The following is a 25,655-nucleotide window of genomic DNA, read 5'->3' as shown; positions in this document are numbered from 1 at the left end:
TCCTGTTTCCATGCTGCTGCTGGACTCAGTGGCACTACCAGCACCTCATCAATTGTCAGTGACTTGGGCAAAGAATTGGCCCCGGATGGAGAGCAAAAATTGCTGGCATGCCACTTGTTTGGCACACAGTGCAGGGCCTCCAGTGAAACTGGAGCTAGGTACCTATGGAAGAAGGCAGTCCTTCAAGTATCCTAGGTTAAGACACAAAGGCTTTATGGGCAGTAACAAGCACTTTGAACTGTGCCTGGAAACACACTGCAAAAGCAACACAGATCATTTAAAATCACTCCAATGTGGCTTTCTAAGCTAAATGGCAGCCCCACACAGAGTGCATTGCAGGAACTTAATTGGGCCGTAATGACTATGTGGATAACTATGGACAGATCATGCCTGATAAGAAAGGACCCAGTTGGCAAACCAGCAGAAGCTAGTTACAGGTGATATGTGCAAGGCTAGATTAAGACAGGCTGAGGCCATAGCAATGTCAGGTTTAAGAAGTCTCGCAGAATTAACCTCCCCCCTACCATGCGTAAAACTTTGCCTTTTTTGTATTTAGAGACCCAAGATGTAGCTAATTGATCCTGTTCGTAAATTTGTTTTTAGCTACATGGTGCAGAGATCTGCAGTTCTAGCTTTATGTCCAGGTCTACAAGCAACTGACAAACCCAACAGCTTGAAGGGAGGAGGCAACCCAATCCATATCAGACTGACTCTGTAAATCCAGACAGGCCTTGCTAGCCAACGATCATACATTCCTCTCAGGGCTGAAATATACACATGTAGCAAGGAATTCCAAGGATTCCCTACCCCCCCCCCCCAATTTCTGCATGTGGGGGCTTGATTCCAGCTGGCACTAAGGTACAAATGGACAGTGGTCCTGAGCCTTCCCCTCCATGTCATTTCCCCCAATCTGAAATGGCTCCGAAGAGTTCTTTGCCCTCCTGGCCAAATAGACAGGTACCTGCCTCAGTAGCCATTCTTCATCTATCTACCTACCTACCTACCTACCTACCTATTCACCCACTCATCTTTTCATTTATTGGTCCATCTATTTATGGTTTGGTCCCAAATCTGAATTTCTGGAAGAATTCAACACCCACAATAGACATTTTATGGTAGTATCATCACTGTCTAACTTGTTTTAATCTGTCACTGTTTTTTTAAAAATAATTTTAAATTGAATTTTATCTGCTATAATTGTGTATTTTATATTTGTTGTACATCGCCCGGCATCAGCTTGCTGGGAGGGAACTAAACTAAATTTCATTACTGCCTCTAAGCAACAACTAACTCACCTGCCTCAGCTGAAAGCAGCACAGTTGAGTGTCATTTTCATATGCACACACTGATGAGGCTTTCCTATCACTCATGGGTTTCATACAGGGAAAATCTGGCCCAACCCATGCAGAGATACCTGGGCCTGCCAGTATAGGGAGGGGGGGGGGGTCTGAAATTACTTTGTGGGGGAGGAGTTAGAACAGGTAAGAAAGTGAGACAATGGGGCATTTTAGACTGCTGTGCTTTAATTTAGAGTAAGGGGAGAGGGGACTGATCTTGATGTCACAATCTATAATTTTTAAGCATATAAATAAATAAGCTGCAAGATGATACTTACTCGCCCCAGAATAGATCCTGCTTGAGAGCAGTTGGATTGCCTATGACAATTAAGAGTGCTTTGGGTCTTGTCACGGCCACATTGAAACGCTGAACATAAAAGAAAGAGAAGGAACATTAACAGCCTTGGCCTACCGGAAAGGAGCTGATGGTTTGAAAGTAGCCTCCCCGCAGCCCTTACTACAAATGGAAGACTGACTAGCAGAGAAGTCAGAGCCCCCTAAATGGAACTCGGGCAGCTTACGGGGGAGAGCCGGGTTAACCTTCATGGAGACTTTAATTCACATTTGTTCTCTGCCAGTCCATGGTGGCACTAGGGAAGGAAAAGAACTTAGAGGGGGGTTTGTCTTGCACTCTGCAGCTCTCAAAGGAATGATTCAGAAAGTTTTTTTGCTTGTTCAGCTGCAACAATTCCTATCATAGTTAATTCTGTTATTGCTTGTGGTGCCCTTTAAGCCAGGGAGACAGAGGAGAAAAGTCTGTGTTCAGGATAGGCCTTGCCATCATTATCTATGCTGCCTCAACCAACAAGGAACATGAGAGGTTTGCCAGTAGATTTTTGGCCATTAGGACTGTGATGCGAGATGGGATGAGTGTTTAGCATGCTGTTTTCTGAGACCCTCTTTATGAGTCCAGTTTAACTCTAAATAGAAAAACAGGAAGGTACTCTGCAGGCATGCTTTAGGCAGGCAACTAAGTATGGCTCGGACTGCTGAAGGGCAAGGAGAAATGAGGTGTCACTGATGCTCTGGACACACCCTAGGATTCAAAAGGCAAAGAGCCAGTCTGAAGTTTTGGGGAGGAGATTGCTGGGAAAGTACATAGTGTTATACCTTGGGATTCTTCAAGAATCCTAGGTTGAAATCTTCATCTATTTGAAAATATTCACTTTGGCTGCGCACTGTGGAGATAAGCAAAACCCGCCGCTCCTGGCCCTGGAACTCCTCCACAGAGCCCACCTGGAGGAAGAGGAAAGGAGAGCAAAAGCCAGGTGACAGGATATGAAATAGGTAAAACAAAACAAATCCAAAAAGTGAGAGAAATTCAAAGATTTTGGCCTGTAAGCCACAAGTCATAATAAAAATCTACATAAAATAAAACTGTCTTTAAGGTGTCTTTTGATGTTTGCTATATTTGCCTACCTACTTTTCTAGAACTGAACTACTAGAAGTGTCCCCTCCCAGCAATTAATTTAGCAAGTAACCCAACCCCCAAGGTGAAACAGAGGCAGCACACATCTGCATGTTACACCTGTGGTTGCCAGCTCCAGAACCTGAGGCTTCCTTTAAACATGACAGCAAACAAAGGACCAGCTCATTGGACTTCGCACTTGCACACAATTGAGCTGCTACACATCCGAAGTCTGTTAAAAACTGTACCCACGTGCAGCCATTATTTGGATTGGGACCATGCAGGAAGAGGAGCCATAATCCTTCAAGTCCTGCTTGGTTTTGCTCATTGAAACTAGCCTGTCAATAACAAAGGGCATTTGTCTCTCTCCTTAGGATTACACTATCTGACTTAGCACAGTAACTCTAATATGTGATGCCTTAGCATAGCCACACTTAGCAGAACAATCAGGTCTCGGCATGCGACCTTATGATAAATTTTCTTCAAAGTGTCCTGCTGCTAACATCCTTACTTGGGTCTTGCAAGCTGATGGCCATGGGTGCCTTGATAGTCAATCCAGCTCATGCTGGGTCTTCCTATTTCCCTGCTGCCTTCTCCTAGCATTACTGACTTCTGCTCAGAAGGTGACAAAAGTGCAAAAACCTCAGTTTAGTCACTATCTGCTAGGGAGGGTTCAAGTTTAATTTCTACTTCTTTGTCTTTTTGGCAGCCCAAGGCATCCATAAAACTCTCCTCCAACACCACAATCAAATTAATCAACTTTCTTCACTGTTCAGCTTTCAAACCCATATGCAGTGCTGGGGAATACCCTGGCCTGGCAAGAATTAATTTAATCCTGGTTACCAGCAACATACTCCTGCACTTTAGACTCTTTTCTAGCTCCTGCATGGTTGTCTTTCCAAGCGTCAGTCTCCTGTGAACAGAAAAGGTCTCACCTTTAGATCCTTGATATTTGACACGTCCTTTACCTTTGATATGCTAATGGCTTTTCTTATTTTTTCTACCTACAATAAAAGGCAAAATTAATGATATATTCACTCCAAAACTTCCTAGACAGCAAAACCTGTGGAAGAATTCTCTTGGCCCATTAAATGGGGATGATGGCTGTTCCTAACAGAGAGGACAGGAATGGCACAGGAAGGACTAGCAAGGGGCTCAGATGCTTTGATGGGGAGAACTTATAGGCAACAGACTACTGCCAGAACACACAACACTTGTGGCAGTCTCAGAAATAGGCACTGGGATGCAGAGTCCCCACTGTGGAAGCCCATGGCAGAAGTTACACTTACATCTCTCACATCATCACAGCCAATGATGGCTCAAGTCACATCAAAGACATTCACCGCTGCCCCAAATCTCCCCAGCTCCCAGCAGCAAGGCTTATTTAATAAGGAGGAACCAGCAGAAGATGCCACCTGCTTTCTGTACGGTGAGATGATGCCGATCTCTTTGGGTGATACGCGGGACAAGCCTTTTTTGCCCTGCTGTTCCAGGAGCAGCTGTATGAGGTAGTCTATCACCACATCAATCTCAGTAGTATTGAAAAATGAAGGGCTCTTTTCTTCCCGCTCGTCTTTCCCACAGACTCCATGAAAGATGATGGGAAATCCCTGCAAAAGTGACAGACACTACCTCAGTTGCCTGAAAGTGGTCACATCAGTGACAAAGTGTCTCAATGGTGGCTTAGTGGTTTCTCACCTGCTTCACCAGTCCACTCCAGGAGCAGTAGGAATGTGTGATGAGAGGGTCACCATGGACCTGCAGCTCCCCCTCATAGAACTTCTCATTGGGAAACTTCAAGATGGTAGCATGAGACCTTGGGCGAAAGAGTAGGCCTTAGGCGGATGAGAACACAGGGCTTCTTTCCTTTTCTACCACAGTGTGGGACTGTGAAGGCCTGCATTCAAGGTCTTACAGCACAATAAACTCTCGGCCTCAATTCTCTACCTGAAAAGCTGTACAAGGCTAATGTGAAGCAAATGTGATGAAGATAAATACTGCACACATCTTTAATAATGCTAGAAGTTTGAGAAAACAAACATGGCAATGCTTAAGAAAACACGTCTCTCCTGACTTCCTAGTCACAGCATGTGCTCAGAGCTGTTTTCAAACTTTGGGGGTTCATGTGTCAAAAGGCTGCCTTTGGCAATAACTGAAATGGGAAGGTGGGAAGAGAATGTAAATAAGAATTTCCAAGCTACAGGTTTTACCAAGTCTCAGCTACCATAAATAAAAGCTGGGAACATCTGCAGGCACCTGTTGGCAAATGCATAAAGATGCTACAGTTCTTTGACAATAACATAACGAGACCCTTCTGTGAGAAGTACTTAAACAACCAAGTTTCCCCCCTTAATCATTCCCTAGTACAGAGCCAGTTCATTCATTTGGTATCTGTTTCTTTCATCAGACAAAGGTACATTTTGGCTGGGTGTTAATGCTTAACTAGATGTGATCCACTACATGATGCCCCACGTACAGTAAGAGTGTGTGTTGGTGCACAAGTGAACTAGGTTTGTTTGGTTGTTTTTTTTTTTAACCTGATTTTGTTGACGAGAGCAAACCCTGTTGTATTCTGTTCCTTTTGGCTTTCTTCCCCTCAAAAAACCACATGTGAAAGCAATGAAATACAGCCAAGCAAGGCAAGGGAGAATATAAGGCTTAACTGTGAATAGCAAATCACAATGTTTCTGCATAATTCAGGTCAAAAGTCCCACAAACATGGGTTCGTTTGAAACCTTTAGGAAACTGGCGTGGTTTAGGCTAACCTCTCCAACTATAACCCAGGAAGCACATACCCCTGATAATTTAGAGCAGGGGTAGTCAAACTGCGGCCCTCCAGATGTCCACGGACTACAATTCCCATGAGCTCCTGCCAGCATTCTCTGGCAGGGGCTCATGGGACGTAGTCCATGGACATCTGGAGGGCCGCAGTTTGACTACCCCTGATAATTTAGAGGTTACTGGCAGACTGAAACCTGCATTCTATCAGTCAGGCAGCCGGATACACAAAACACAGAGCTCTTTTGCTCCATCTGTTGGAACACAGAGACAGAACAGGAAAGGTACCTGTAGTTTCGCAGCAGTTTAGTCACAAACTGCGGGTTGTAACTGCCATTCTTCTTTTGGTACAGGGGATTGTGATGCATCAGCCGCTCCAACAGGGAAAGTTCTACAACGACATAAATGTGTCTCGGTGCTGTGTCCCCTCCAAGCTTTTCTTTCCTATCAAGTCTTTCTCGGAGCAGCACAAAGGACTAAAGCACGGGCACAGTGAAGTCTGCCAGCTGGCAAGGATGTAAACACTGAGGGTGCCACTTTGAATTGTAAGGCCTGTGTGGAAGCACACTCATTTATTTGTGAGGCGTGAGGGGTGCCATGGATAATCTCTCTCCAAGCCACATGGTCACACCCTCATAATGCCACCTTACCACCCTGAACAGCTGACAGGTTATAAAGGGCTGGTGGGTAGAGAAAAATCCTCACAGGAGGCCACTATTTAAAACACAACACTCCTGGTTCTCACACAAGGACTTTCCCTTTCAATTCAGCATATATTAATGGGTCCAGAGTCTATTTGCTCAGTGTTCCCCTTGGAGGCAGACAGATAACCTATCGTTACACACCGTAAAAAAGCACTGCCACCTGTTTCACACTCACCTAAGCCATGGCTGATAGCCAGAGGAGACCTCAGGATGGGTCCCAGTTGCTGAGGATCCCCTGCCAAAACAAGCTGTCCTCCTTTGGGATTTGTCTTTGGGTCCATCATGGCTAGAAGACCTGGGGAAGGGTAAGGTGTGCTCAGGCAGAGTGGTCTTTGGTTCCAGGAAAAACAACGGAGAGCAAGAAGAGCAGAGCTCTCAGGGCAGGTACTGAGATCCTTCTCCTGCTGGTAATAGAAGGACTCTTCAAGCTTCTTTAGCGCAGTCCTGCCTGCAGAGCAGGTGGGAAGACTTATCTGCATTGGATACTCTAACAGGTGAGCCCATGAATTTAGACTCCAGGAACCTCCATCCCAGATCCAAGCCAGAAACTTGCTAAGGAATTTAAAAAGTCTCAGAGGCTGCAGCAGAGAAAAAGGAAGGCTCCAGCAGTAAAGCAGCTCAAGCATCAAAGCAGGAGAATCTGCTAAGCTGCGGTTCAGATCCTATGGTAAGTAACTGGAAGCAAGGGAAAGGGGAAGTTATGATCAAATGGGCTAAAGGGTTTAGGCACGTGCAAATGCCTGGAATGCTGAGGAACAGCTTGGGTAAAGTGGTTTTAGAATACAAATGGCTGTCAAAAGCAACATTCAAAGATAGTCTGGAAGAAGGTGACACAGAATTGATTAGGGGTTGTTTTTTGCTGAAGCCTCTTTCTTCACGAGTACCCATGAAATGATGCTTACATCAGTTACAAGGAGAAAATGTAACTGAACTTTTTTACCTCCCCCTCACTACTGAAGAGCCTCTTGTGGCGCAGAAGACATGCAGTCTGAAAGCTCTGCCCATGAGGCTGGGGGTTCAATCCCAGCAGCCGGCTCAAGGTTGACTCAGCCTTCCATCCTTCCGAGTTCGGTAAAATGAGTACCCAGCTTACTGGGGGACAAATGGTAATGACTGGGGAAGGCACTGGCAAACCACCCCGTATTGAGTCTGCCATGAAAACGCTAGAGGGCGTCACCCCATGGGTCAGACATGACCCAGTGCTTGCACAGAGGATACCTTTACTTTTTACACTATTGAAAGCATGGAAACATTTGTCTTAAAATGGACCATCTAGGCAATGGGAGCTCTAAGCAACCCAGAGACAGACAAACACAGAGGGAAGTCACCATCCTAAGAAGCCAAACCCATTTCTATGTTCTCAGCCACAGCAAAGCTAAACACAACCAGGTATGCTAAGTTTCCTTTTTGCTATCCCTGAGAAGACCAGATGCCTCAGCCTCTGAAGTGACCAACCAGTCACCCTGTGGCTTAGGTATCTTTAATTCCCATGGGTGAGGTAATATATGTTTTGCATACTTGTACTGAGTTTTGTTACTGCCAGTGCAGAATGCTATTGTGCTTAACATATTAGTTTGATTTATAAAGGCAGCTTGATGTGGTTGGCCTGGCTCTCCTTAAGAGTTCTATAAGAAGAACCTGCTATTAGATAGAGTCAAGTGAAGTGCAACAATACTTTCTACCAAGGTGATAAGTGGCAAAACCAATATAGTGCATTTGGGAGAACAGGCCAAGATTTGCCAATGGAAGCAAATAATGTAGGATAATTCAAATGCTGTTTCAGGGCACAGGGAAGTGACTGTCCAGCAAAACAACAACAAACCAGCCAATCAATTCAGTATCTTCGGGCCCTTCCTGACCAAAATGCGAAGACACCTGGAAACAAAACAACAGCAAGAATGTAGAGAATGACATGCCTAAACCCACAATGCCTATTTTATGGCTAAACCCACAAGGTGAACTGACATTCTTCCCCCAGTTTGCATTTTGTTCAGTTTCCAAACACCACATTTTTGAAAGGCAGGTTATTTTCAAGACATAAAAGGGGTATAGAGGAATAATGGTAGGCTATCATTTACCTGCAATGGCAACCAGGCTCTCTGGCTCCACAGCATGGCCACTCTCATCAATGAAGACATGAGAAAAATGCCCCCAAGGGAAATCAGCAGAAACCAATCTAGCCAGCAGAAAGAGACAGAAATAAGCATGAACATGCAGCTTCTCTACAGGAGCACAATCACCCTTCCACGTGCTGAACAAAAGAATCTCCTTTTCCTGGAGGGTCACAGGAACTCTCCATCAAACCGGTGCAGACAGTCACTCTCTTTAGATCTCCAGTTCCCATCTAGAACTTCCTTTAAGCTGTATTTGATTCCAAGCATCTAGTAGCAGCACAGATTCTGTCCCCCACACCCTATCTTTTAGCTTCATAACAACAGAGTGAGATAAGGGAGGTTGACGGAGATGGATTAGGGCAATAAGCTTCAGGGCTAAAATGGGATTTGAACCCAGGTTTCCCAGATATTGAGTCCTACTCATGCACTTGCCCACCATATAATCCTTGTGACAAGATTGTTTCTGGACAATGAACTCACAAAGTACCTGCAAAAGGAAAGTGACATCTACAGAGATGCTATTAAGTAGATAAGGTGAATTGCAGTTTTGTACCCTGTAGATCTTCTTGTGGCGCAGGGTGGTAAGGCAGCCAACATGCTGTCTGAAGCTCTGACCATGAGGCTGGGGGTTTGATCCCAGCAGCCGGCTCAAGGTTGACTCAGCCTTCCATCCTTCCAAGGTAAGTAAAATGAGTACCCAGCTTGCTGGGGGGTAAAACGGTAATGATTGGGGAAGGGAATGGCAAACCACCCTGTATTGAGTCTGCCAAGAAAACACTAGAGGGCGTCACCCCAAGGGTCAGTCCACCAGTTGGGGGCCAGGACAGAGAAGGCTCTGGCCCTCGTTGAGGCCAGGTGGGCTTCTTTTGGGCCAGGGATGATTAGCCAGTTGGTGGTGGCAGAATGTAGAGCTCTTTGATGGGCATAGGCAGAGAACCTGTCTAAACTGTACATAAGCTGTGCAATGAACCATACAAAGCAAAACAAAGGTAAGGGAGGACAGAGAATGAGTGAGGACAGAGATGAAATCAGAACCCATGATCACAAAAATATTGTGCCCTTATATATATCACTGAGTACCCAGCTTGCTGGGGGGTAAACGGTAATGACTGGGGAAGGCACTGGCAAACCACCCCGTATTGAGTCTGCCATGAAAACGCTGGAGGGCGTCACCCCAAGGGTCAGACATGACTCGGTGCTTGCACAGGGGATACCTTTACCTTACCTTATATATCACTTATAAAGAAGTTGTTCCTTGCAATATGGAGTGCGGGGAGACCAATACGTACATAAAAAGACCATTTTCAAAAACTGTAATAGAGTCAAACATTTTCTATTTGAGCAGTGTAAAACAAATTCTTCTGAAAGAGAAATCCCTACCTGGGCAAAAACATGCATCAATACATACATCTCTCTATTCATTTCCCATGCATGGCACCTAATCCTCGTTACCTTCCTGCCGTCACCAGGGTAGTGATTATGACCCGGTAGCTTTTCAGCTTCTCCTTGCTGGGATAGACAGGACACTGATTCACATTATCCCAGTTACAACAAGGCTAGAAGCAAGAACACACATATGTTAGGCCCTGTTGGGACTGAGGGGTCATTATGTGACAATTCCTTCAGTGCTCTATCTTAACATACATTAGCAGACTGCTACCACCCTAAGAAACCAAATCAGAGAATACTAGTCTGCAATGAAATGCTTCATTGAAGAGATGAAGCTACTACACACCTTGATATCTTCAGGTATCAGCCGATAATCCCTGCTGCTAGCATTTATCCTATAGATGCTCCTTTTCTCCACATGTTTCATGAGATGTTGGCAAAGTAAGTCAGAGGCACTGTTGGAAGGAGCACAGGCCAGTACATGGGAACCTTCGATGCAGCGCAGTACCTATCAGGAGAAGACATAAACTGGACATTCTAGATCAGTCAGGATAGTTCACACTGCCAGGCATATAAGGAAGGCAGGGAAGAGATTGTTCCACCCTGAGAGTGGAAGCACGCTAGAGATAATGCACAACTTGAGCTAGAGTCTCTGCAAGACTCCTGTGTTAGAAAAGCATTCAGACCCAGTCCCCAAGCATGATCACATCCCTTCGCCAAACTATGATAATTTGTAGCTAATCAAATTGTCATGGCCAAATGATTATACACCACATTGGAAATTACTCTAATAAGTCACTTAGAAACTTAAAAGCCTCTGACTCAATATAGGGCAATTAGCATTTTGGTCACAAGTCAGAGTTTAATTAGCCCCTGCTGTTTTGAAGGTTACTTTTTCTCAGCACTGTATTCTGATATAAAACCAGAATTGTAAAGAACAGGGACTCCGATTTGGTTACTCTTCTTAGCTGAGGAACACACAGGGGTTCCAGCATTTTGATACTTCATTAAACAAGATTTCTATTCTTAATTAAGCAAGAGATTATAAAAACACACAGCAATATGACATGCACACACAGATACAAACAGCTGGATCTAGCCTATTATTCTAATATTTCAAATTTAAGTCTCCCAAGAAATGACACAGTTGCAGCATTACACATAAAGCTTTCTCACCCATCCTTCAGCATTTCAGGATTTACTCTGAGAACTATCAAGCAGATTACTCACTGAGCTCCCCAAAAGAATGCATTTATAGTATGTTAAAGAGCCTCTTGTGGCGCAGAGTGGTAAGGCAGCAGACATGCAGTCTGAAAGCTCTGCCCATTAGGCTGGGAGTTCAATCCCAGCAGCCGGCTCAAGGTTGACTCAGCCTTCCATCCTTCTGAGTTTGGTAAAATGAGTACCCAGCTTGCTGGGGGGTAAACGGTAATGACTGGGGAAGGGACTGGCAAACCACCCCGTATTGAGTCTGCCAAGAAAACGCTAGAGGGCGTCACCCCAAAGGTCAGAGATGACCCAGTGCTTGCAACATGGGATACCTTTACCTTTTTATAGCATGTTAACAAAGAAAAATTCTTATTCTAAAACAAGCATTTCTCATAAGTCTTCTGCATAGCAATGTGTTTTTACCAGATATGTAGGGATCAATTTTATGTCTCTACAAAAGACATGAGAAATCCATAATTTAATTTTTTTTAAAGATCTGTTGTTGTAAAACATAGCTTTCTTCATTGAGGATCCAGGCCAATTCACCTTTTTACAAAAACACCACCCTTTTTTTACAACTTAGTGGTCAAATACCCAGAATGAGATAGAGAGTAACAGTAAATACTTTAAAAGAGCCTGTTTTGGTAACTGTGAGAACAATTATGAATGCATCTGCCTTTATGGAATTCCAAAATCTCATCTAAACTAAGAGTGTGGGCAGAAATGGTAGATGTGTGAATCTGCCTAGTTTCAGTAAACATTAGATAACTAATCTCTATTCAAAGGCATTTATAGCTGAAAGAAATCCGGCTGGCCTTGACCAGAGCCAAAGTCTTTTTGGCCTTGGCTTCTGCCTGGTGGAATGAGCTCCCAGAAAAACACCAGGGCCTTGTCAGAGCTTCCGGAGTTCCACAGGGCCTGCAAAACACAGCTGCCAGGCCTACAGCTGAGGCCAGTAAAATAATTACTGGCCTCCCTCCTGTACCTGCACCCCCACCCTGGGTTTGGGTATTATGCATCTATGCGTGGAGTTTTTAGAAGTTTTTTAGAAATGTTCTTAAAATACTAAATTGTGATTCCAACAGCATTGTCTTTATACATATTCACTGCCCTGGTTCTGCTTTGGCGGAGAGGCTGGTCTAGAAATTCAAAGAGATAAAATAATAAAAGTAAAATCTATCATCCTATACAATAAAAATCATACTATATCATGTGACGAATCATACTGCAGAAGTGCCCTCCTCACCTGTTTGATGGCCTCCACCATAGTGACAGTCTTGCCAGTACCAGGAGGTCCAAATATGAGGTAAGGAGCTGGTCTGGAGGTGCCTGCCACCACCTGATGGATAGCTCTGCTTTGCTCTTCATTTTTCTCCAGGTTGAGATCATACAGACTGGTGGGGGGATGGGAGATAGAAAAGACAGTAAAGCACTGGCCACAGCTGGCAAGGAAAAGAGTCAAGAACACCTCATCCCTACATGCTCTTATGAATCTCAGCTCCAGCATATCCAAGCTGCTCCAGCAGTGATACACAGTAAAACCCACAGGGCTCTTCGGAGCACTATTCCCCAATGCAACACCTGTACTGTTTCAGGGAAGTTGGCAAGACCCTTGCTTGGGAGGGGCTTGTGGTTGGCAGGTCATTCCCATCTTGGACCAGGCACTACCAGAGGATTACGTAAGCTGCAAGAACTCCATGAAGCACAGGTCTCATCTCGGAGATGGAAGTAAACGTGCCCCTTTCAGATGACGGCAACTGGGAATGTGGCTTTCTGCAGGCCACAGAATGAGTGCCACTGCACTAGAGCATGGATCCTCACACTTGGTGAGCGAGGAGCTCAGTACTAAATGGCTGCCATGGGTGAGGAATAGGAAACTTATCGGGAGGTTCCAACTGAACTGTTGTCCTACAAAGAAGACAGCTGCTTCTAGCTCCCTGCAGACCAAAAGATGATGCTTCCTCAAGTACCTCCTGCTCCAATGATGTTGGGGAGAAATCAAATGGCTGCCAGAAAACACACTGGAGAGAACCATGGGAGGCATGCAGAGAATGACAATGCTGGGCTCTTCAGCTGGCCTTCTTGCCCACCACTCACCTGAGGCGCAGTCCAGCAGAGAGCAAGGATTCCTGATATGAGACAGACGGGAAGAGCAAATGCTGCAGTTGCCTCTCCTGGGCAAGAGCAACAGCCCGGTGCTGAACCCGTAGTGGCAAACGATTGAAGGTGAAAGTCACATCAAACTTCATGTTATCGATGAAGCGGTTCCTCAGCCTGGGAATAAGAAAAGGGTCTGGTGCTTCAGAGCAAGCAGTGAAGCACCTCAGCTCCTCTATGCCCCATCACAAGATCCCTCTTGCAGGCTCCTAATCACCACCATCCTCACCATTCCCAGCTTCTTTACCTATTCCACTGCTATTTTCTACGTTTTCCCAAGGGCCTTTCTGCAACACAACAGGTCCCACTATCCATGTGATCAGTCAATTTCACTTCCATACTGCTTTCACTTCCTATTTAACAGCTTGCCTTTCTCTCTCCCAATATTACTGACCTAAACAGCTTCTCCTTGCTACGTGCTGCCCTTACCCATTCAAGCACAGAGCTACCTAGCTTGCTGTCAGTTCTGCCTACTATTCTCTATGCCAGCTCTCCCTTTTGTGTCTTTGCTGCTGGATGGAACACAAGGCCACTAACACCCAAGTTCTGTCCAACAGACAGTGGAGTACAGGCATCCCTACATCCTACAATGGCCAGGTCTTAACCCAAATAACATTCTTTGCCCTTAATGGCCTGGTTACAAGGTAAGTAATAGAGCACTGGGATACCAGTGTGGTGTATCAAATATTACAATAGAATGAACAGACTTCTACAGAGCCTTCAAACTTCAGTGGTTCTTTAATGTCCAGAATATTAACCAAATCCCAACGTGTTTCGCTGTGTGGTTTTTTCAAGGGAGATCAATTTCAATGTTTTCAACAGGAACTTCAAATTAAAGAAATAATCTCTTAACAGAGCGTAAAACTGTTATAACAACTGCAACTCCTAGCTTAAGGCATTCCAGGTCTTAACCCAAATGGCCAGATCTTAACGCAAATAACATTCTTTGCCCTTAATGGCCTGATTACAAGGTAAGCCATAGCAGGTGCTATTTTTCATGTGAAGGTGCTATAGAGTCTTAAGTCACACCTTCTGAACCCACTCCCTGATACAAACCTACTGGATGAACAAGCAGCTATGTTAGGTTTAGGAACGGGCAAACTTAATATTATTACTAATATAGGAGGGTCTAAAAACCATTTGAGCAAGTGGTCACTTACTTTGGGGAGAAGCCCAGCTTGACTTTTTCCAGTTCAACAGCATGAACATAGCCCTGGTACTGGACAACTGGGTTCTGTCCACGCTCATCAGCAGAAGTCACAAAAAGATGATCACCTTTCAATACTGACGGGCGGTTCTCAGCTACACCAGGTACCTGGAACAGAGAATGAGGCATGTTTTACACACAACACACATATGCACACTGTGGCATTTCATCTTCATGATTTCTATACGTCCCCCATAAGCCAAACACTAATGAGTTACATATATTGCCCTTGTATCCTACAATTACTACAAAAATTTGCTTTATCACCACAACAACCCTAACAAGTACGGCAAAAAGGCAGTGACTTACGCAGGGCTGCCCACTAAGCTACTTAGCTGAGCACTAGAATTGCCAACCTCCAGCTGGTGGCTGAAGATCACCTTGGATTACAACTGATCTCCAGGCAATAAAGACCAGTTTACCTAGAGAAAATGGCTATTCTGGAAGAAGGACAATGGCATTATACCCCACTAAAGTCCCTCTCCTTCCCAAATCCCACCTTCCCCAGGCTCCACCTCCAACATCTTCAGATATTTCGACCCAGAGCTGGCAATCCTACAAAGCAGAGGTCTGAAAACTGATTTCACAAGCAAACCAAGAGCTCATGTCACTACAACACAATGGCTCTTAGTTGCTTTAATCCTGACTTGAGAGTATGATGGGCTGGTACAATAGGAGCTAATAAGCAGGTATGAAACATCTCCCTCTAGGTGACACAAGGGAAGCACTACTGTTCTCTGAGCCCAAAGGCATCTCACCTTCAGGACAAGGAGGTTCTTATTCACTGGATCGACCTTCATGCAAACATCCTTCATGTCATATCGGTGGATGTCCACTTCCATTTGTATTTCTTCCAGATGAAGCAATAATTTAAACTTCTCACAATAATTCTTAAACTCCAGGGTGTCTTTCAGATCACACCTGAGAAAGTGCAGAAGATCTCTGTATCAAATTTTGCTTAGTATGTTCTGCTCATCACAACAGTTGGATCTACAAATTTTGTTCAGTAATGGCAGGTGCTTGAGCAGAGGTTACTCCTTGTCCCAAGAACAAACATTTAATGTACTCTGTTTTTGTGCATTTGTAATAAGTAAGAGCCTCTTGTGGCGCAGGGTGGTAAAGCAGCCAACATGCTGTCTGAAGCTCTGCCCATAAGGCTGGGAGTGCGATCCCAGCAGCCGGCTCAAGGTCAACTCAGCCTTCCATCCCTCCGAGGTCGGTTAAATGAGTACCCAGCTTGCTGGGGGGGAATGGCAAACCACCCTGTACTGAGTCTGCCCAGAAAACGCTAGAGGGCGTCACCCCAAGGGTCAGACATGACTCAGTGTTTGTACAGGGGATATCTTTACCTTTTTAATAATATGCATTCAGCTTTGTTCCCTTGGGATGATGACACTGGGTTTATTCATCTCTACTATGCTCAGGAAAAAATTCACTGATTTGGTATTGGGGTCAGAGACACCCATGACAAACATGATTTTTTAAAAAGGAAGGGAAAAAAAAGTTCTTGGTTTACAGACACTTACCGATGCTTGTCAATCATGGCAGAGGAGCCATCACTGGGTGCATCACCCTCCTCAAGATACCTGACCAGGTCCTTCAAGTAGGCTGGATAGTGGAAGTTGTCTAGAAGTATTTTTCGTTCAAGTTCGTACTGTAAAGAGCTGGAGAGATAATGAGCTTATGTCATGTCAAGGCACTGATTAAAGTCAAAGTTTAAATAACACTACCATCTAGCCACATTCATTAGGGGAAGTATTAAAACCTCTGCTCAGATTTCCAGAATGGCCCAAGAATTATGACCATTTTCAGTACAGTATAATGACTTCACCAAGTAGCAACTTGCACATCTGAAGCTATCACCACAGATCAAGCATCACATACAAGACTTTGACAGCTTAGGTATTTGTTTAAATATAAAACAATGTGTCTTGTGGTAGCAATTGCAAGATTAGTGACTGAAGGATGAACAAACATGAACTAAACTGGTATCTAGAAAGTTTTTTTCCTTCTCGATAAGGACAGATTATGGATAACTAAGCACAAAGGCGTGATGGAAGAACTATGAGTCTGAGTTGGTAGAAGAATATGGTTTACAAATTCGGAGGAGAAACAGGAAGGAAATGCATTCACAAATTCCACATATACCACAGGTTTTTCATCACATCCTTCAACGTCTTTTTCTCTCTCCTCACCTCTTTTTCTACTGACCACCCAGCACATTATTTTGAATGACCTCATGAAAAAACAACAATAACAACATTATATTATTTTGGTTCTGGAAGTTTTTTGGTGGATGAAAAATAGCAATATACAAATTTAATCTTAAAAACAATTTACAAGGGAAAGATATAGGCAGGGAAAAGGACACAGAAATGAGAAGCCATAATGAATTGTCTACCCAGCCAACCAAAGACCAGCACCAGTCCTTAGATCAGACACAGGGTGTCAGGTGCAGAACTGAGAAGATGTAACCTCTAGCTCAGAAGAGGGAACAATGTACATCACACAGATAAGACACACAAAAGGAAAGAAGTTGTACACTAATCAGGTTTATTTACTTATGAATTTAGAAGTCAATGGACTTTGGAAGAACAGGTAAAGAGAGGAAAGGCACAGGCAAGGAGCAGATCTACTGGCTTAAGGAGGAGGAAAGTTGACCTAAACAAAGGAAACACAGTAGGAAATCACCACATACTTGTTTGGTGGGATGCCACCCTCTGTAGTCACAAACTGTGGTTTACGAAGACTGGCTTGATAGGGTTGATATGGAGCAGAAGGACCCAGCTGTTCCGCTAATCGACTGTTAGCAACAGCCGACACAAAACGCCCAATTGTGAAAAGTTTTGTCTGCTCACTGGTGAACTCAAACTGCACAGTGGTTGCAAAGTGGCCATAGAATGCTGTCAGGCAGCACACTGAGATCTTACATGATGCTCCTGAGGGAAAAAAACAGAAATAAAACCTCATTCCATTGCCAAGGTAGCAGGGAGGCCTAGATTCCCCCTCCCCCTCACCCAGTACATAAACCTAGTCACTGGGAGGTATGAAGAGACTTGTACACACAGCCCTTCAGGATAGGGAACAAAGCATTTAAAATCAGATAATACATTAAATGTTCATTGAAGACATGGAAGATATCAACTGTTGGTTGCAAATTCTAAAAAGTATTTATTGTGTATCTGTAAACAGACAAATGGCTGCTTGTTACCTACAAGATGTCAGGCAACAGAGTTAACATGCCTGTGTTCTACAGCTATACATCTTAATCAGAGGTTAGGAAGATACAGAAATAAATGGTAATAAAATGCAAATAATTAAAAAATTTTGATGAGTTTGGATGGGCAAAAAATGGTCTATTCACACAGATCAAACAAAGGGTATTTTCACTGAACCTGAAATTGTGAGGATTTCAACACTACTGAATACAAGCCCGGTAGAAAATTATTTTTTCCAAAACAGAATATATTGCCTAGATGTAAGAAAGCTAATTTTTTCAAACAAACAAACCATTCCCCAAAAGTGGCATTTCAAGACTACTAATTAAATTTGCATATAAATGTTGATTTTTTTCAAATGCTTGATACGATTTTGCCCTCGAATACCCCAACATGTGGAATATTTTTCATTTGTTTACCCAATAGTATCATGATATTGGGAACTAGTATGTCAGTCACTCACTTAAAAACCCACACTGAATAATTTTGTTCTATCTAGAGTCAACTTTCCTATAGCTAAAAACCATTTAATCACATAAGCCTTCTAACAACTCTCCCCAAATTATCTTCCTAACACTGCTCAAAAACCACCCATGCTCCTTTTAACTGCAGACACACAAAAATAAAAACCAAACCAAATAACCCATTAAACTATAATGGCCCATTTCCAGCAGCTTTTCCTGTACTCTCTTAGTACATATTTAATTTGACTGCAATTAGATTTTAATTTTCCCTCCTCCGTTTCCACTGCTGTTCAGCCCAAGCAATAAATTGCAACAAAAAAATACAAGTGTTACCTGGTAAAAGTGTAAGTGGCAGAGGCTGGGATACCACAAAGGTTAACTCACGACTTTTACGCAGAGTTCTGAAGGTGCTTAGAGTCACATCATGAGCCCCACAGTTTTTGACAAGTATATTAATTCTTTTGGCCTCATTAAGAGACACAGGGAAGCGAATACGGCCATTCGGAAGATCATGCTCAGAAACAATATCCACGCCATTCTTCTTCGAAATGAATTCAGCTCTAGGGAACAAAGACTGCAAAATTACTGATTTCCCATAAGATACACCATCCCATACGCAGCTGTACATGACAGGGCTGTCGGCCATATGCTTCAGTGATAGCACAAGACTAGAGCTTTCAAGAGGGAATTGATAGTGTTCAAGCAGGACTTCAGAGATCACCTCAGTTAAGTAGAACCCAGAAGCACACTTTGTAATAGTGTCCAGACTTTGTTTATGCAACCTTTCATGAATGGATCAGTTACTATAGGGAACAACAACTCTGATCCCGCCACTTTCTTTCCCCAATCTTCTCTACTTTCAGCTGTTGAAAACTGAGCTCTGACTCCTTGGTCACATCATACACACACAACCATAATACAGGCCTTGAGTTATCAGCTGTGTATTCACTGAGTAGCCAAAGGCAGTCGTGCCTTTGAAAGAAATAACAGGCTGTATCTAGAGAAGGAAAAGATGCAAATTCAGATACCCTGATCAAGTGGAAATGTGACACAAGAATGTTTTATATAAATATATAAATCAGCTATTTGGTGGATTCAAGCAAAACCAAAGGGGAGAGGAAAAGCAAGAGCAAGCATACACAAAGTTGCAAACTGTTTCCAAAATTAACAATTCTGACATACTCCTAACAATACTTTTCTTAGCTTCAATTTACAGTAGTCTTGAAAAGTCCTGAGCAGAGCTCTTGCATTCATCCTGTAGGTAGCTACTCATTTTCAAGTTCCACAGGAAATGCAAGGGGTTTCCTGCTTGAATGGGTCTTTAAGTGAGCTGGCTAAGGCACCACCTCCTCCTGGAAGTTAGCCTGCTCATTTGAACGGCTGTTTTTGATTCCTGCTTCTGCAGACAATGGCCAATAGCAAGGCTTTAGGTTTGGAGGAGAAGCTAGGGGTGAGGATTCACACTTCTGGCACAACAAAGGAAGTCAGGCACCATTAGCTAAAGGCTTGGTCCAGAGAGAAAAAATGCAACTAAAATGAGCCAACCCTCTCAAGGAAAAAGACAAAACACCACACCATTCAAGGAAAATATACCAATAATAAGATGATCATGATATCTCCCTATTATCACAAAAAATATTTGAAAACCAATAAAGGCTATATTTAAGTAATTTTTCTATACTATTGGATGCAATGTTTGCTGCCCGCTAGAAAGAGCACCTGGTACAAATGCAGCTTGAATGAAAAGGCATGATGAAGGGATAATGAATGTGAGTAGGCAGAGAATGTGGGAGGCAGAATTACTTGGTGGAATGATTCTCATGACTGGAATGTAATGGTGGATGGATATGAACTGTTCAGAAAAAACAGAATAGATCGAAGAGGTGGAGGAGTGGCACTGTATGTGAGGAAAGGGCTTACCTGTCAGGAAATTCTAGTAAAGGAGAGCATATCTACAGTGGAAAGCATCTGGGTGAAAATAAGCGAGGGGAAAACAAACAGTGTGGTGGTTGGTGTCTGCTACCGACCGCCTGACCAACGAGAGGATGTGGATGCTGCACTTTGTGAGCAGCTTGAGAAAATATCCAAGCGGCAGGACCTTGTCATCATGGGTGACTTCAATTTCCCAGATGTGTGCTGGGAAACAAACTCTGCGAAGCGTCCTCAGTCGTGCAACTTTCTGACCTGCCTGGCTGATAATTTCATTTATCAAATGGTAGATGAACCCACAAGAGGTTCAGCCATACTGGACTTAATACTGACCAACAGGCAAGAGTTGGTGGATGAGGTGAAGGAGGTGGGGACCCTAGGGGGAAGTGACCATGTCCTCATAGAATTCCTTTTGAGATGGGGAGCCAAGGAAGCTTGTAGCCAGACGCGGATGTTGGATTTTCGTAGGGCAAACTTTAATAAACTCAGAGACATGATGAGTGTCATACCATGGACGAGAATGCTGGAAGGGAAGGGAGCATGTGAAGGGTGGGCGCTACTCAAACAAGAGCTATTGCATGCTCAATCAATGACTATCCCAGAAAGACAAAAACACTGCAGGAGCTCTAAGAAGCCTATTTGGATGAACAGAGAACTTCAAGAGGAACTAAGAAAGAAAAGGAAAATGTTCAGGGAAGGACAGAGCTCTAAAGAAGAGTACCTACAGGTTACTAGGCACTGTAGATCAATCATCAGAAAGGCCAAAGCTGAGAGTGAGCTAAAATTGGCCAGGGAAGCCCATTGTAACAAGAAAAGATTTTTCAGTTATGTGAGGAGCAAACGTAAAGTAAAGGAGGCAATAGGCCCACTGTTGGGTGTGGATGTACAAACTCTAACGGAGGATGCAGAGAAAGCAGAAAGGCTTAGTGCCTATTTTACATCTGTTTTTTCCCCACAGGTCAAAGTGTTTAGGCACATCTAGAGATGGCCGTAGCCAAAGGATAGTGTCTGGGTGGCAGGTTAACATGGATAGAGAGGTTGTCGAGAGGCATTTAGCTGCACTGGATAAGTTCAAATCCCTTGGTCCGGATGAAATGCACCCGAGTGCTCAAAGAACTTTCCAGAGAACTTGCACAGCCCTTGTCCATCATCTTCGGGACCTCTTTAAGGACTGGAGATGTCCCGGAGGACTGGAAGAGAGCAAACGTAATTCCGATCTTCAAAAAAGGAAGGAAGGATGACCCGGGAAACTACAGACCAGTGAGTCTGACCTCTGTTGTGGGGAAGATAATGGAGCAGATATTAAAAGGAGCAATCTGCAAACATCTGGAGGACAATTTGGTGATCCAAGGAAGTCAGCATGGATTTGTCTCCAACAGGTCCTGCCAGACCAACCTGGATTCCTTTTTTGACCAAGTAACAGGTTTGCTGGATCGGGGAAATTCGGTTGATGTCATTTACTTGGATTTTAGTAAAGCTCTTGACAAGGTTTCCCATGATGTTCTGATGGATAAGTTGAAGGACTGCAATCTGGATTTTCAGATAGTTAAGTGGATAGGGAATTGGTTAGAGAACCGCACTCAAAGAGTTGTTGTCAATGGTGTTTCATCAGACTGGAGAGAGGTGAGTAGCGGGGTACCTCAGGGCTCGGTGCTCGGCCCGGTACTTTTTAACATATTTATTAATGATCTAGATAAGGGGGTGGAGGGACTACTCATCAAGTTTGCAAATGACACCAAATTGGGAGGACTGGCAAATACTCCGGAAGATAGAGACAGAGTTCAACGAGATCTGAACACAATGGAAAAATGGGCAAATGAGAACAAGATGCAATTTAATAAAGATAAGTGTAAAGTTCTGCATCTGGGTCAGAAAAATGAAAAGCATGCCTACTGGATGGGGGATACGCTTCTAGGTAACACTGTGTGTAAACGAGACCTTGGGGAACTTGTGGATTGTAAACTAAACATGAGCAGGCAATGTGATGCAGCAGTAAAAAAGGCAAATGCCATTTTGGGCTGTATCAACAGGGGCATCATATCAAAATCACAAGATGTCATAGACACATTGTATACGGCACTGGTCAGACCACACCTGGAGTACTGTGTGCAGTTCTGGAGGCCTCACTTCAAGAAGGACGTAGATAAAATTGAAAGGGTACAGAGGAGAGCGACGAAGATGATCTGGGGCCAAGGGACCAAGCCCTATGAAGATAGGTTGAGGGACTTGGGAATGTTCAGCCTGGAGAAAAGGAGGTTGAGAGGGGACATGATAGCCCTCTTTAAGTATTTGAAAGGTTGTCACTTGGAGGAGGGCAGGATGCTGTTTCTGTTGGCTGCAGAGGAGAGGACATGCAGTAATGGGTTTAAACTTCAAGTACAACGATATAGGCTAGATATCAGGAAAAAATTTTTCACAGTCAGAGTAGTTCAGCAGTGGAATAGGCTGCCTAAGGAGGTGGTGAGTTCCCCCTCACTGGCAGTCTTCAAGCAAAGGTTGGATACACACTTTTCTTGGATGCTTTAGGATGCTTAGGGCTGATCCTGCGTTGAGCAGGGGGTTGGACTAGATGGCCTGTATGGCCCCTTCCAACTCTATGATTCTATGAGAATGTGAGAGGCAGAATGTGAGAGACACACTGCCTTTTCCAGAACATCTCATATGGAAACCAAGCATGATAGATGTCTTCACTATCAAAGAGGGACCCCAGTCCTGCATAGTAGCGATCCCCAACCTGTGGGCCGCGGACCACATGTGGTCCTTCGACTAATTGGAGGTGGGCCCCAAAGGACGCCTTCTCCCCCCCCCGGCCCTTTACTTCACCCCCCCCCCCAGCCCTTTACAACACACTTCATTGTTGTGGCATGTCTGTGTCTTATTTTGAAGGGATGTTTAAACATTACCATAGCGATCAGAGAGTGCTAGGGCAGTGGTTGAGAGTAGAGGAGTAAACTACCCCCCCCCACTCACTAAAAGGTGTTGAGTGGTCCCCGGTGATAAAAAGGTTGGGGGCCACTGCTGCATAGGATAGAAGTTAACTACTTCTACCTAAAATGTAGGCTAGAAATGGTAATTTTTATTTTGCATTGACATGCAACCCATTTCTATCTTATCCAATCTAGCTATCACACAGAGGATAACATGTTTAATCCCTAGCAGAAGAAAGGATCCGGTAGCAAGTGTTATGAAACACCTCTGCCTGAGACCCTGGAGAAATCGCTGCTGCTTACAAAGACTTAATAGACGGAGTGTTGAAGAATAACAGTAATGCATTAATATGTCTGCTGATGACCAGGTGAGGTAGGTGGTCACCCAGCTGGCTGCATTAGGAGGAATGGGAAATTAAATCTGGTTCTCCAGATTAGAGTCTGCTGCTCTTTAAACATCATGCTGTTAATGGCGTCAGTATGCAGAATCTTAGCGAGGGGACCCTTATCTTCAGGCAGGATTCCAGGAACGGAAGAATCCACTCCCATAACAGTTGATAACCTGCCATAATGGTTACATATCAATTCTGAAACTTAAAACACTGCTGAGCAAATATAGTTTTAAACCGAGGACATCCAGCTTTCTTCCCTCTCTACCTGTGAGAGTGGAGTGGTAGTCCTGCCAGCCCTTAGGCTGCATCTCCTTTGTCACCAAGGAAGATGTTGGGGGATGAGTTGTCAGTTAGTTAAATGGCTCCTTTTTGATCTTATTAAAATGTTCAACTCTTCTCAAAGTAGGCCAAAGAGATGCAGGCTTTTGTTAGAGTTCCTGCTTGAAATCCTCAAGGCCGTCCAACACCAAGAGTGCAATATTCCCTAGAGACTCCACATATAGATGACTCAGTATCTTATCTTTTGGACTGTGCTCCAAAGTAATGACTTCTATCTCAAAATATTGGGCAATACGAATCATCTGTCTTCCAAACATTCAGAGATCCTTGATGGGAGATGCTAGAGATGGCTCACCAATCCTCTCATTTGGACTCAGATCTGATGTTATCAGATCCATCAGATTCAACTGCTACCTCTTCTCCCATCACTGCAGGTATAGGAGAATGCACCCTGCAAGTGACACTCACTGAAGGCAGATATGATGATGAGAGTAATGATACAAAATTGCATCCCTGGGGCTTGCAAATATTTCACACCATTCTTCCATGTATCCTGGAGACATGATATATGGGTGTGAAGGTCACCATGCTGCGACCACAGCACTGTGGCCCTTTGCTCTGGAATGGACTCATGCAGAACCTGACCCTGTCATAAGCCCGCATGTACATCCCCATCCAAGATGAAAACAGGTACAGAACTTGGACCTGGAGATGGAGTCCTGGGTTTCTCCTACAAGGCTAGCATAGGTTCAGGAGTGCAGACAACAGTCGTCTGCTGAAAGGCCAATTAGTGTTTCTTGTTATCTTTGGTCTTCCCTACAGCCTTTTTGGCTGCTGATTCACAGGACACACAATAAGCCAGAGAGGAGCACAACTGAGATTGGATCTGGGAGGTGGAGTCTAATGTGTGGATTACGAAGATGCAGAATTGAGAGCTTTCTCTGGAGTTGACTTGGATGAGGACTCCAAGGCTTTAAGGGCTTTCCCCCACAACAATGCTTTACATTTTGATGTCCTCCTCAAAAGCTTTAGGGTTGAATTAATGGCAGGCTTTACATGTGGAGACACTGTGCCCTTCACCCAAGGAAGACAGAGGTCATGTTCATCAGTTTGTGTTCTCTTCACCCCACAGTGGGAAATAGTCTTCTGAGCCATGGAACTAACTTAGAAACTGTTGTTGCATCCCAAAAAAATCTGGAACACAACTGTAACTGAAGACTTTGAAAAACAAGACAGCAAAAGAGGGACAGGAGGGCAATGCTGAGTGGGTGCACAGAGTCCCTAGGCAGGAAGAAACTTCTGCTCTGGTGTGCAATGTCTCCAGAAGATTTTAGTTATAGAGACCTATCCAAAGGCTCATGCACTGTCTCCATGCACAGAAGATAGATGATGAATATGCAGTGATACACATCACAACCTTCTATAGCACATCACTTTCACACTCTCCCCAATGGTAACGTACCTTTTCTTGGCATGTGATCTTCGAGGAGGTGGACCTGCAGCTGATCCAGGACCCAGAGGAGTCTGATCTCCAGCATCATTTCCTGGTCGCCAATACTGATTGGCAAACTTCACTTTCTTTTTCACCTACACAAAGAGAGCAAGAGGAAGGCTTCCAGCAACAGTTAGAACAAAGGCTATAGCATAGCGTTTTTGCGGAGGGGCAGGGGTCACACATTAATAGCCATTAGGATAAACCTTTTATTTCTAATACAAAGAGCATCATTGGCTGTGTGTTTTGTATATGTTTTTATTGCATTGTTAAATATTTATGTATATACACATTTTAAACACTATTTTAAATAGTGTAATGCCTTGATGCTCACCACCTTGGGAACTTTATTTGGGTGGAAGGGCACCATATAAATGTTCTAAATAAATAAAATCCATGGGAACATTTTCAATAAGATCTCTGCTTCTAAAGTGCAGATGGGAACCAGTGATCGGGGATTTGTATGATCTCAGCATAACACATGCTAGACAGGGCCCCATCTCTGATTTCTGCAATAATTTTGCTCTTCTGACAACAGAAGTCTGTATCTGTATGCTTTATAAAATCTATTTGTGCGTCTTGCCCCTCAATCTTTTTTTGTTACATTAAGGGCTACACATGGAGTTACTATGAAACACCATCTTCCAGGTT

At 43.9% G+C, this 25,655-nt stretch overlaps 1 protein-coding gene across 2 annotated transcripts in view; it reads right to left on the bottom strand.

The window, feature by feature from the left end:
* Positions 1-25,655, bottom strand: part of MOV10 (Mov10 RNA helicase) — a 42,403-nt gene that overhangs the window by 2,219 nt on the left and 14,529 nt on the right. For both annotated transcript variants that reach the window (XM_077334913.1, XM_077334914.1), the window contains exons 3-20: positions 24,975-25,099; positions 18,319-18,545; positions 17,002-17,242; positions 15,830-15,967; positions 15,062-15,224; positions 14,257-14,411; positions 13,037-13,213; positions 12,186-12,333; positions 10,077-10,238; positions 9,794-9,897; positions 8,306-8,403; positions 6,403-6,522; positions 5,812-5,914; positions 4,444-4,561; positions 4,161-4,355; positions 3,681-3,749; positions 2,448-2,573; positions 1,616-1,704 (exon numbers count right to left, since the gene is read on the bottom strand). In XM_077334913.1, coding sequence (XP_077191028.1) covers positions 1,616-1,704; positions 2,448-2,573; positions 3,681-3,749; positions 4,161-4,355; positions 4,444-4,561; positions 5,812-5,914; positions 6,403-6,522; positions 8,306-8,403; positions 9,794-9,897; positions 10,077-10,238; positions 12,186-12,333; positions 13,037-13,213; positions 14,257-14,411; positions 15,062-15,224; positions 15,830-15,967; positions 17,002-17,242; positions 18,319-18,545; positions 24,975-25,099 — 2,558 coding nt within the window. The remainder of the gene's footprint in view (positions 1-1,615; positions 1,705-2,447; positions 2,574-3,680; positions 3,750-4,160; positions 4,356-4,443; positions 4,562-5,811; positions 5,915-6,402; positions 6,523-8,305; positions 8,404-9,793; positions 9,898-10,076; positions 10,239-12,185; positions 12,334-13,036; positions 13,214-14,256; positions 14,412-15,061; positions 15,225-15,829; positions 15,968-17,001; positions 17,243-18,318; positions 18,546-24,974; positions 25,100-25,655) is intronic.

Source organism: Paroedura picta, chromosome 4, assembly GCF_049243985.1.
Source record: "Paroedura picta isolate Pp20150507F chromosome 4, Ppicta_v3.0, whole genome shotgun sequence".
Taxonomy (NCBI): domain Eukaryota; kingdom Metazoa; phylum Chordata; class Lepidosauria; order Squamata; family Gekkonidae; genus Paroedura; species Paroedura picta.
Note: the sequence above shows the minus strand (reverse complement) of the source record. Positions and strands in the feature narration are given on the sequence as shown.